Below are 14,015 nucleotides of genomic sequence, written 5' to 3' on the forward strand. Positions count from 1 at the left end.
GTATTTGAAAAAGAATGTGTTTTTTGAACATTAAAGCATGTCAACCTATTCTGTTACACCAAACACACAAAATAATTATCTTTAAAATAGCATCATATGACCCCTTTAAATAAATATTTAAATATTTATATTTAAATTATTTTTCAGTTGTAGATCTTTCCGACTATTGCATAGTTTCGTGAATCTGAACTGAATCAGTACAATAAAAGGTTTTATAATTTTTTTTATAATTTATAAATAACTGATTTCATTAATACATAATATTATATTTTAATTTATATATTTATACATTTTGTAAATAGTTTATTTATCTTTATTGCAATTTAATTTATGTCTTCAGTATGTCTGATAAAAATAATGGACTCCAGCAACTCCAGTGAACTTTATGTGTGTTTGAACCCAGCAGACATGTGGGTCAGGGTTTGGTCCTAGCATCTAAAAAAGGCAATATCTGGTTTTATAGTGTGTGAACTGAGACCTTAAAGATTTCACCAACTAGCACCCTCCCAAATGCGGCTTTAGATTGAAGAGAGACTTGAAACGCTTCCAATCATAAAACAATGCAACTTTAAATCACACGCTATAAAGCCCAAACCACACAAACCAAGAAGGGAAAAAAACCTTACTTCTACATTTGGCCACAAAAACAGTACTGTCTAATACAGAACAAAACGTACAACATTTCTGTCCTGTTATCCCAGAGCTGGACCTCCTACACACTGAAGGCAAATAGAGGGTCGAGGGCTGGTCTGGTCTTGCGTAACACATCAAAAATCATAACTGCTGACACGTAACTAACTATTCACATACTTCTACTAACTTTAAAAAGTACATTCTGTGATTTCAAAGGAAAAGTTCATGCTTTTAAGTATGAAGCAAACCAGCACAGCATACACACTATATTGTCATAAAATTATGGATTGATACAAAATTTGCAAAGAGCCCAAAACCTATGCGTTCTACATGCTTCAAAATATGCATGCTTCAAACCTATTTCAGCATACAGTACTATGACTTGGAATGAAATAATCATAATATCCTAATCCTAATACTACATAAGGTTAAAATTATGTGAAAATATGCATACACTGAATTATGTAGTATGCTATCTGGACACCCTTGACTATTTTCTATGATTTGGGACATGCTAATCTTTATCTTGCATACTGTATGAGATGGATACAAACAGAAGCAGATATGCAGCATCATTCAGCATCCTATTTTCAACACTGAGATGCACTAATATTAACTGCATGCTATATAAGACAAATAGTGTGTGAACAGATGCATACTCCAAAACTTTGCCAACACTAATATAATAGACAGTATGGAAAAAGACACATACTTCAAAAATCAACTGTAAATCGTACACCACCCATGCACACATATTCAACATACTATATTGCACTCATCTTAATATTGCATGTTATGTAAGTTAGTATGTGAACAAATGCATTTCTGCATACTATGATATCCAGTTATTATATTGACATACTATGATTTAAGAAGTTTACATAATATTTATTATGGAGGGCATGAGACTGATGCATACTTATAAAATCCATCGTAAATACAATGCAATCCAGTTACTTTTAACATACCATTTTAAAAACACTATGATTTGTCATGCACTAACTTTAATATTACATGCCATATCAGATACTAATATTGCATGCTATATCAGTCACTACTGACATACTAATTTCAGCATACTCTGATTTAGGTAGTTTACGCTTAATCTTGCATTCAATTTGAGCATGAGACTGATACATACTTAAAAAAATCCATTGTAAATACTATGCAATCCAGTCACTTTTGACATATTATGATTTTAGTTGCATCAATCTTAATATTGCATGCTATATCAAATACATTGTATGTGAACAGATGCATACTTGCATACTATGACATCCAGTCACTACTGAAATTCTAATTTCAACATACTGTGATTTAGGTAGTTTACTCTTAATCTTGCATACAATTTAATATGGAGAGAATGAGACTCGATGCATACTTTTAAAATTCATTAAATACTATGCAATTTAGTCACTTTTGACATACTATGATATTAGATGCACTAAGCTTAATATTGCATGCTAAATAAGAGAGATAGCATGTGAACAGATGCACACCTATGGCATCCAGTCACTATTGACATACTATTTTCTGCATACTATGATTTAGGGAGTTAACTCTTAAACTTGCATACTTCTTAATATGGAGAGCATGAAAATCATGCATACTTAGAAAATCCATCTTAAAGGCACAATATGTAATTTTCGCTGCTAGAGGGCACGTATTCAAAATAAACAAATAGACAAAGGCGTAGTTAGATGACGCCGTGACTAAGTGTGGAATCATGGGAGTTGTTGTCTTCATCTCCATAGTCGATGCAATCCGACGGGACTCGGGCAGAAATCATGTTCATGCATGAGCTAATGATTTATTAAGGTAGTAGAATGAAGCAGGGTGAGGCTGAAAGCCGTCGAAGTGAAACGAGGCCGCTGAACGAGCGTGACACACGGCTCGAAATCAGTGCAGCTTTTATTATGCCATAGTCGACCGCTTCCGCTCCTTCCAGTCATGCGTATGTGGGGGGAAAAAGCAGCGCTGTTTTATCATACTACATACATTTGAAAGTTCTGTTATAATGCTACTCTGTACGGTCGTCACCGGTCTATTAAAACGCACAACATATTAAAGCATCTTTGGTCTTTCCATGTTTTCTACAAACCGGAAATCAAGGGGTTATGACGTCATTGGCAGGCGGCACAATGACACTATAGACACGATCCGTGTCACTAATTAAAATTGCTTATTTCTCTGGATTTAAACATTCTTCGAAACATTGGTGATAATTTAAGTACACAAGTCAGCAAAATATATAACACTGTTCTAGTGGTTTTTGGATATTTTAATAAAAAAATCTTACATATTGTGCCTTTAAGTAGTATGCCGTCCAGCCAGGCACCTTATACATTACATTTTGAACATACAATGATTTGGAGTGTACCAATTTTAATCTTACACACTAGTCAGTAGTTAGTATGCAAAAGGGGATTCTGGGAGTTCGATTAGGCGGAAAACCCTTCATCCTCTTCCTGTTGGAACTGGACTGGTACCTTTTAATAGCCAAGGGAAGACACTGCTTGTTCTGTTAATGGGAGCCATCGAGCCAACGGCAACACAAATCTGATTTCTCCTCAACGTTAATATTCCTCTCTATGATTCTCACTGAATCAAACACTGAAATGAAGAATTGGGATGGCTGAAATAGGCAGCTTGCTCTCATTACATGAGAAACATTATTGAAAGGCAACAAGGGTGTGAAAGTTTGGCTCTAAACGTTTCAGATTTTCTTCTCTCATGATTTTAAGGGTCTGCAGAACACAACAACAACGAGTAACCAAAACCAGAGACAAAACACACGTGGGCAATAAACAATCGTTACAACATGCCATTTTTTAAAAATAATTAGTTTACTCTCAAAAGAGAAGCACACACCCAGCAGGCTAAATGAGCGAGGCCGGTCAACCGAGAGTGTCCGTAAAACACTCATAAAACAGCACTAGTGTGAGTAATAAAGCAGAACAGCCCTGCACAGGAAGTGCAGCTGCATCCCTGTCAGCCATCTTTGCCTTTCTCAAGCTTTTCAAGCTTCTGTCTATTGTGACGTAATAGCGCCACTGTATCCCACAACTTCCCGCAGCACGTCATTCTTTACCTACAGATCCCATTCGGTTAGTCCCGCCCACTGCATGACATCACCATTAGACCACGTGTTGTGGAAGCAGTGAGCGCTGCTGACTGACTCAGCTTTGACAGAAATGCTTTCCTGCGAGTCTGGCTGCGGATCAAGTCCACCATCTTTTCTACATTACCCCACTACACACGTGCTCTAAAAAAACTAGAAGCATACAGAAATTAAGTACACTACATAGGGATCAGAGCTGTATTTAGAACAGAGCCCAAAGCATTCTAGATTGCAAAAGAAACTAAACAACTTTAAATTTCAGTCTGATTCGACTCTGAGCATTTTTCTAGCGTACAGGATGCTCAGAAAACAAATCTTAAGTTTTAACTAATGGCATATTGCAGATGAGATCAGAATGTATGTGATTTGATAAATGCATGAAGTTGCTCTCTACAATAACTGTTCTACATAGTCTCCTGGGTAATTCCTTCTATAAGTGGTTTGCAAGATAATTGCGAGCTTCACCTCGAGCATCTCTGATCTACTAGAGAAGACATGCGGCGACGCCACCCTGACCCACTGATGTTCTACCAGGAGCCAAGACATTGCAACTAACGAGCATTTATCTATCTGGTTTTTCAATAAACTGAGAGGACAGCCAGAGTGATGGGTTTGTTTTATGAGCCTATGGAAAAACATAAACTTCTCTCTGTCTCTCTCTCTCTCTTTCTCTCCTGGTGTGTTTCTCATCTTGCATATTTTTCCAATTACGTTCTGCAGTCAGCGCGCCTGCTGGAGGAAAACTGCCAGATCCCCTAAAAAGCATGTGAAACATCTTCCAAAAAGTCTACAAAACTCGTTCTAGGTTGAGTGTTCACACATCAGCATTGATCGTAATCTGAAACCAAAAGGGGTCCTGATGTCCTACAACCCTAAAGATAAAGCTTCTTCAATGGTTCCTTGAAGTTCCTGAAATCCAGCAAAGAAGCATTTGGCTGTATAGAGGTTCTTCAGATCAGCGTTTTGGATTCAAGATTCAGGATTCGGTGAAGCATCAGTACATAAATGGCTCTGTAAAGGAACTTCAGAAGGTTCTCCTGCGACGTTGCTTCTAACTTATAAGTTTATAAGTTCCACCGATGACTTTTTATTCTCTAGTTCTAGAAAACTAGACCATCTAGTCTGCTTTACAGATACCAGAACCAATACTATGAAGGGAATAACCTATAATGCAATATGAAGAACCGTAAATAGTCGCAAAATAACCATTGAGGAACTTTTTTAGGTATGCATATGAAATCCTGGAATCCAGATTTCTACTATGACGACGCAATTTACTAATTTGCATAAGAATAGTGGACGGGGAGCCGCGCAAACGAGCTGCATGCCACAATAGATGATGCATCACGATATCCTCATGCAGCGGTTGCTTTGCGCAGGAAAACTTCCCTGATTCCGTTATTCGCTGCTGCTCTAATGTTTCCCCCCCCACACACAAAAAACGGAACTTCGGACGTTCCTAGTTGAAAAATCCCACTCTAGAGCCTCTACCATCCCCTCCTCCGGTCATTCCAGTCCTGGGACAGCGGACTGACCGTGGAATGCGCTCGCGCAGGAGAACCGCAGCCACGGGAGAGCGCGGCCCGCGGCACAAAGTAACAGTTTGGGAACCGCTGATTCGCCGCTTACCTGCGCTGACTCGTGAGGTGACAAACATCAGGAATACTAGGACTACCGAGAGCCGCACCTCCTTAAACCTCCGCTTTACTTTCCATCTGATAGGTGTATCCATGACCACCTGCGCCCGTCCTGACGCGAAGAGTTTGGTTATATTATTTTGACAACTGCTTGATATCAGGACAGAACCAGTAACCCGACAGTCCCGGAGAGAGAAAGCGCGACAGCTCAAAGCCTCTCATGCAGCCATACGTTGATAAAGTCCTGCGGGAACATTCAGTGGATGGATAGATGGATGGATGGGGCACCTCTCTCCCTTCTTTTCCCTTCTGTTCTTTCCTTCCCTTCAGTGCGCTGCAGTGATGCCCCCGTCACTGAAACTTCGTGGAGCCAAAGTGGGAAACAACTTCATTCACACGGACTGTCAGTCACGCGGCGAGCGGCCAATCGGACAGCGTCGCACAAAATGCGCGGCTTCTCATTGGTTAGTGCTGTGGGTAGGCGGGAGCTTTACAGTGTGGGACTTAATTTACTCTCTTTCTCTTTCTCTCTTTTTGTCTGCAAGATTTGAGTCCATTGCAGACTGTCTTTTAGTATTTTTGACTCCTCTAATTTGATGGGTGTAACAGCAGAAAATCACCCAGTTAAAGGACCCTTGTTAATATAACATCCTATATAAATAATGCAGAAAAAAACAGTTCTTTATGTGTCTAGCATCAAATAGGCCTTGTAATACTAAAAACCCATATGGAAAACTGAACATATATAACTTAAAATGGATTTTGCATCACCCAGAAGGGGTTTATTTTTACATTAATGATCGTCTGATTGCTTTGCAATGCGCCTGTTTACTAAAATAAATAAGTAAATGCATCTGAAATATTGATTAGATAACCATATTCCTTTGTAATTGACCAGCGCAACGCATTTTGAATCACCATTGCGTATGAAATACATAAATAAACTTGCTTTATCTTACCTTGCCTTGTGAACTGTTCTGAACAGTGCTGTGAATCCCGTGTTCCTAAAATTTAAGTTTGCAGACTATTTTAGGGCTGAAACGATTCAGGAGCTCCTGACGTCTGCGACAGCTGGAGCACACAGGACCACAAGGGTGATGACCTTTTGACACGGGTCCGAATGTACAGAGGGGAAGGGAATCCTGTTCAGGTTACATGTCAAATAAAATGAAACCAGCTACTTCCCCTACAAATCAATCAATCAAGTTTTAAATAAATGCATAAATATACATTTAAAAGTAGGTAAAAGAGGTGCAATATTACGATAAACTCAGTTGCAGTTTTGTGTAAGTTATTAGATATGGTAATATCCGTATTATATAGTGCCAGGTTTATTAGACAACTAGATTAGGAAGCCAGCTATGGAAGAGAAAAAGTTTATGAGTATATGGGAAATCATTTTAAAGTAAATAGCAATTATATGGGAAGTATATTCATTTTGTCTTTGGGAACTGATAGGCCCATATGACCAAAAAAAAGTAAATAATTAAATAATAATAATTAATAATAATAATAATAATAGTAATTCTGGCTAAAAATATATTTAAACATATGCTAAATATATGTTGTAAACTGTGAAGCTCAATTAAATATATATATTTTTTAATTTAAAATATATTTATTTTCAACTTTCATATATTAAAATATATTTCCAAATGTATTTCAGGGGCAAGAAAGTACATTTCCAGTCTTACGTTTATATGCCTTATTCATTATTTATTTTTATTCAAATGTCTTATATATTCATAATGAGGAAAAAAATGAACTTAAATGATTTTAGCAAATGGCTGCAATATAACAAAGAGTGAAACATTTAAGGGGGTCTGAATACTTTCCGTACCCACTGTATATATATATATACATATATATATGTATGGGGGCTCATGAAAGTGAGTGTTACATACCAGGATGGATTTGTTAGAGGAAAGAGGATGAAAAAGTAAGAGGGATTCATGATGTCAATGAAAAGGAAAGTCTTTTTAGAGGCGGAACATTTTATGAATGATTACAAAGACTAACATTTCCTTTCTTTGGAATAACATGAACTAATCAGTCATGTACAGTAGGACCAGGAATGTTATTGAGAAAGTAAATTGGGTACATTTTGATTTCATGTTGCCTGCAAGTGTGCCAGCGGAGCTATGACATCATATTGTATTTGAGCTCAGGTTTACGGTACAGAATGACGTGTTCACAGAATCCCAGGCTCATATAGAGCTCCAGGTTACACGCGCTGTATGCAGTCATGTCTCACTCCACTTCAGGTTACGGGAATGTGAAGAATGCAGCTTGTTTTATGCAGGGTGTCCGTGAGCCAGCGGGGGGCAGACACTCCTGTACAAGCCTGCAAAACACACACACAAAAGGGCCACAATTAAGACTTGCCAAATGCCAAATGGGACTATTGGCTTTAGATGAATAAAACATTTAGTTTGCTGTTACCTTTTTTAAAAGAAATAGGTTTCTGGAAGAAAATGCAAGTGATGCTTGCCAGTGCACACGTTACTTTGAATCAAGTGCATTTCTATGTGCATTTCTAACATTTTATTATATACGATTATAGTATTTATTAATATTTTATTTTTACATTTTCAGTTTTCATTTTAATTTTTACACTGTAAGAAAAATATCCATAGAAAAACAGAAAATATATATTATTTCCATTAACCTTAAAACATGGCATAATGCAATGTATAGGGGTAAAAGACATTAAACATCAATTTAAAAAATCCTTCATATTAGCGCAGTAGAGACGGCCCTATTTTTTTGTGTGTGTATAGTTTAGTTTAAGTTTTTGTCTTTTGTTGGTTTTCGCCATTTTTATAATTCTATTTAGCTTTAATCTATTATTTATTTCAGTTTTTAGTAATTTTAGTACTTCAACTTTATAATTTTTTTTAATTAAAGTTGCCAAGACAACTTCTTGTTTTAAAAATTGTTTACATTTTTTTTTTAAATCATGTACAGTAGGACCAGGAATGTTATTGAGAAAGTAAATTGGGTACATTTTGATTTCATGTTGCCTGCAAGTGTGCCAGTGGTGCTATGACATCATATTGTATTTGAGCTCAGGTTTACGGTACAGAATGACGTGTTCACAGAATCCCAGGCTCATATAGAGCTCCAGGTTACACGCGCTGTATGCAGTCATGTCTCACTCCACTTCAGGTTACGGGAATGTGAAGAATGCAGCTTGTTTTATGCAGGGTGTCCGTGAGCCAGCGGGGGGCAGACACTCCTGTACAAGCCTGCAAAACACACACACAAAAGGGCCACAATTAAGACTTGCCAAATGCCAAATGGGACTATTGGCTTTAGATGAATAAAACATTTAGTTTGCTGTTACCTTTTTTAAAAGAAATAGGTTTCTGGAAGAAAATGCAAGTGATGCTTGCCAGTGCACACGTTACTTTGAATCAAGTGCATTTCTATGTGCATTTCTAACATTTTATTATATACGATTATAGTATTTATTAATATTTTATTTTTACATTTTCAGTTTTCATTTTAATTTTTACACTGTAAGAAAAATATCCATAGAAAAACAGAAAATATATATTATTTCCATTAACCTTAAAACATGGCATAATGCAATGTATAGGGGTAAAAGACATTAAACATCAATTTAAAAAATCCTTCATATTAGCGCAGTAGAGACGGCCCTATTTTTGTGTGTGTGTATAGTTTAGTTTAAGTTTTTGTCCTTTGTTGGTTTTCGCCATTTTTATAATTCTATTTAGCTTTAATCTATTATTTATTTCAGTTTTTAGTAATTTTAGTACTTCAACTTTATAATTTTTTTTAATTAAAGTTGCCAAGACAACTTCTTGTTTTAAAAATTGTTTACATTTTTTTTTTAAATGTCATCTATTTTTGAATTAGATAGAATTTTCTGTATTCACTTTAACTTTGTTTAAATGTTTAGTATTTTTAAGTAAATATTGTGCTTTTGTCATTTTTATTAGTTTTTTTTAAATACGTCTATATAGTTTTTATTATTTCCTGTTTATTAGTTTATTTAGTACATCAAAAGTTAGGCGAAATGCAACTGTTTATAAGTTGAAATAAGTTTAAGTTTAAAATAAGTTTAAGATATTTTATTTCAGTTAATGTTTATAACATGTCAAACAGTAAATTTTTACACTGTAAGAAAAATATCCATAGAAAAACAGAAAATATATATTATTTCCATTAACCTTAAAACATGGCATAATGCAATGTATAGGGGTAAAAGACATTAAACATCAATTTAAAAAATCCTTCATATTAGCGCAGTAGAGACGGCCCTATTTTTGTGTGTGTGTATAGTTTAGTTTAAGTTTTTGTCCTTTGTTGGTTTTCGCCATTTTTATAATTCTATTTAGCTTTAATCTATTATTTATTTCAGTTTTTAGTAATTTTAGTACTTCAACTTTATAATTTTTTTTAATTAAAGTTGCCAAGACAACTTCTTGTTTTAAAAATTGTTTACATTTTTTTTTTAAATGTCATCTATTTTTGAATTAGATAGAATTTTCTGTATTCACTTTAACTTTGTTTAAATGTTTAGTATTTTTAAGTAAATATTGTGCTTTTGTCATTTTTATTCGTTTTTTTTAAATACGTCTATATAGTTTTTATTATTTCCTGTTTATTAGTTTATTTAGTACATCAAAAGTTAGGCGAAATGCAACTGTTTATAAGTTGAAATAAGTTTAAGTTTAAAATAAGTTTAAGATATTTTATTTCAGTTAATGTTTATAACATGTCAAACAGTAAAACACACACACATATAGTTTTAGTTTTGGTTAACTATATTAACTCTAATGTAAGTGTATTAAATTAAATTCAGAATTTAGAATTCAGAATTCAAAGAGAATAAAAACAGTATCACTTCTATCATAATTTGTATTGTGTTCAGCTCTCATTGTGGAAATTGTTAAAGGAGAATGTTTATGAGTTTCAGATGGTGTAAGACTGAGTCCAAAGCATCACTGTCTAACCACACACACACACACACACACACACACACACACACGGCAGATATTAGTGATTGGATTATACAGTATAGCTTTCATAATGCACTCTGACTCTTTATGGCAGATGTCCTCTCCGTTACATGCCGGGACACACCAGCACACATTGCTTGGCTGTGATATGTTCATCAAAGCCCGGATCACTCAGCAAGATTATGGATCTTCACACATGCACAAAGAACATATGAACACACAGACAGCAGAAACCACGTTTACAACACACAATGCACACATTTACACACATACAGATGCACACATTCTTCCCCGTGCCAGAAATCACTGCTGCACTGCATCCACCCAACATAACGCTTCAAACGAGAGATTGATGAACAGCCATTCACAGCTGCCCAAGCATGCACGGACACACAAGAGCAAACATCACACGCAAACACATATTTATCAATATATTGACACTAAAACACCTAACACAGAGAGAGAGAGAAATATTTATCAACCTATTATTTTAGAATATAATGGGGATTTGTGAGACCAAAATCCAATTTGTGGTACAATTATAATGTGTGATTGCCTCTTATAAATATATATATACTATTTATTCTTAAACAATTGAATAAAAGGTTCATTAGGAAATATTCAGCCACTTTTGACACTGTTTCAAAAAAGTGTCCCATAATGTAACCTAAATTCATCTTACATGCTCTGCATATTTATTAAAGTAAATACTTTTTTTGTTTTTGAAAGAAGTCTCTTCTGCTCACCAAGGCTGCATTTATTTGATAAAATACAATAAAAACAGTAATATTGTGAAATATTATTATCATTTAAAGTTTTCTCTTTTGCTTCCTGCGATCAAAGAGTTTTCATCAACCATCTTGCTGATCAATAAACATTTCTTATTATGATCATCAATGTTGAAAACTGTAATATTTTTTTCCAGGACAGAAAGTTCAAAAGAACAACATTTATTTGAATATAGAAATTGTTTGTAACCTTATAAATGTATTTTCTGTCACTTTTGATTATTTGAATGCATTGTTGCATGCATAAAAGCTTTTTTTTTTTATCATTCTAATACCCGAACTTTTGAAATATTTACTTTTTAAAATAACATTTGAAATATTTTAAATAACAAATCAAATATTTATTTTGATGTAACTGTAACTTCCTTGTTTTTTTCTGTTTCCTTTCAAATGTTTTTCTTTCTCTCATTATTTCTAATCAACGCAATGAGTGTGGTTTGAAAACAAAATAACATGCTGCTATTTTCAGAATCTATAACATTTTTCATGTGAAATGCAGTTGCCAGATGCATGAATACCATAATTACCCCCAACCCAACATCCGTGCTTAACATTGGTCAACATGTCGCAATTCATGGCACAAAGCTGGGCTGTGATTGGTGCAAATGATCCTGAAAACATTCTACAGCTCCTGTGGTTGTGGTTTAATAAAAGATGCTCGAAGAAGAGGAAAACAAAATAATTATGAACGCACAAAGGGACGAGAGACAGAGAGGAGGAGACAGAAAAATGAACGAAGAGAACTACAAAAAATAGTGATTTGTATATGGAAAGAATCATTGAAGAGAAAGTCAGTGTTAATGACTGATGCAGAGGATTCAGCCAAAGTACAATCTGAGATACACATGCACGTGTTCTTCAATCCGGCAATTATTAATTATGGAAAAACCAGCGTTACTAAACATGACCAGTAGAAACAAGCCAGTACAAAATTCATAAATGCAAACAGTATTCATCACTGCATTCAGTGTATTAAGCCACTAATACAGCTGCCTTTTGCTTGGATAAAACCCAAACATTTCAATTCAGTTCAGATTTATACCGAAAACATTTTTTAAACACTTAAAGGTCATCGAAAATGTAGATGAGTTTGTTTGTTCATCAGAACAGATTTGGAGAAAAGTAGCATTACATCACTTGCTCACCAATGGATCCTCTGCAGTGAATGGGTGCCGTCAGAATGAGAGTCCAAACATCTGATAAAAACATCACAATAATCCACACCACTCCAGTCCATCAGTTAACATCTTCTGAAGTGGAAAGCTGTGTGTGTGTTTGTAAGAACTTTAAACCTTCACATACAGCACACTGTAAGTACTCTACGGTTCTTGTAAGGTGCATACACTCTTAAAAATAAAGGTGCTTCAAAAGGTTCTTCAAGCGATGCCATAGAAGAACCATTTTTGGTTCCACAAAGAACCATTCAGTCAAAAGTTCTTTAAAGAACCATCTCTTTCTTACCTTTTTATAATCTGAAGAACCTTCTTTCGCCACAAAGAACCTTTTGTGAAACAGAAAGGTTCTTCAGATGTTAAAGGTTCTTTATGGAACCATTTAGACAAAAAGGTTCTTCTATAGCATCGTGAAGCACCTTTATTTTTAAGAGTGTACAGCATACTAAGCAGCTTTCAAACAGTTCAGTAATGAGTATTTACACCTTATGGTCAATATAGAGGTAACTTTGGCAATAAATGCCTTCTTGAGCAATTAGTGTTCAGTATCAGGCAGTATACATAACAGAAAGTAACAAATCAGCATATTAGAAGAATGATTTCTGAAGTATTATGTGACACTAGAGTAATGATGCTGAAAATTCAGCTTTACATCACGAGAATAAATTACATTTTAAAATATATTCAAATAGAAACTGTTATTTTAAATTGTAATAATATTTCACAATTTTACCGTTTTGCTGTATTTTTGATCAAATTAAGGCAGCCTTGCTGAGCAGAAGACGCTTCTTTCAAAATCATTAAAAATTCTTACCAATTGTTACCCCAAACGTTTAGTAGTGGGAATATTATTAGTTTATCATAAGCAAAAAAAAACAAAAAAATGTAACCTTTAAAGGCATCTTATATAGCAAGGCATCTGTACTCTATTGACTGTATTTACAGAAATGTCAATCTTACTCGAAGCTAATTAAATTTAATAATATGAGACTGATGTTCTTTAGTGCTTATGTTCTCAGATTTCCTTTAAAAAACACCGTAGATGAATAGGGGAGACTGTCTCCAAAAGAACACCGAAAATGACAGTGATGGACATATTGGCAAAGTGAGATTCGTCTTCGCCCAGAACATCAGCGGCTCATCCTGCACATTCCCTCAGGTGCCATCAGTCAATATAAAGGAATCATGAATCAGTGCTTATTAATAAACCGGCGTCTGACTGCATAAACTCGGGTGAATTTAAAACGATGTGCAAATTAGAGACGAGCACGTATAGAATTAGTTACCGCTGGATCTCCATCAAAGTTTTCACACATGTTCTGTCCCGCAAACAATCTGATTTGAACTCAACACTTTTAGATCAGGATTTTGATCATGCACAAACACAAATGTTTCTTCAGAGCATACTTCTTATTTATATTGTTCATCTGTTCAAACATTATGCAAGCAAAATGCAAAGTCTTGAAATCTACTAAATGCATACATACTTTGAAACATTTTTAAATGGTTGATGGTGCACTTGTTATTTCAACCAGCTGAGCTCGAACCTTCAGGAAGCATTAAAGGGGTCCTATTATGCTTTTTCACTTTTTCAACTTTAGTTAGTCTGTAATGTTGCTGTTTGAGCATAAAAAAGATCTGCGAAGTTACAAAGCTCAAAGTCCACTTCAAAAGGA

General features: G+C 35.1%; 1 protein-coding gene across 1 annotated transcript in view; it reads right to left on the bottom strand.

Annotated features, from left to right (window-relative positions):
* The window catches only part of LOC107584652 (collagen alpha-1(XI) chain-like), a 112,061-nt gene extending 105,775 nt beyond the window's left edge, over positions 1 to 6,286 (bottom strand). The window contains exon 1 of the mRNA XM_016271361.1: positions 5,384 to 6,286. Within this exon, the coding sequence (XP_016126847.1) occupies positions 5,384 to 5,486 (103 nt within the window). The 5' untranslated portion in view covers positions 5,487 to 6,286. The remainder of the gene's footprint in view (positions 1 to 5,383) is intronic.
* Positions 6,287 to 14,015: the final 7,729 nt, after the last annotated feature.

The sequence above is a fragment of the Sinocyclocheilus grahami genome, unplaced genomic scaffold, assembly GCF_001515645.1.
Source record: "Sinocyclocheilus grahami isolate Dianchi unplaced genomic scaffold, SAMN03320097.WGS_v1.1 scaffold61.1, whole genome shotgun sequence".
Lineage (NCBI taxonomy): Eukaryota > Metazoa > Chordata > Actinopteri > Cypriniformes > Cyprinidae > Sinocyclocheilus > Sinocyclocheilus grahami.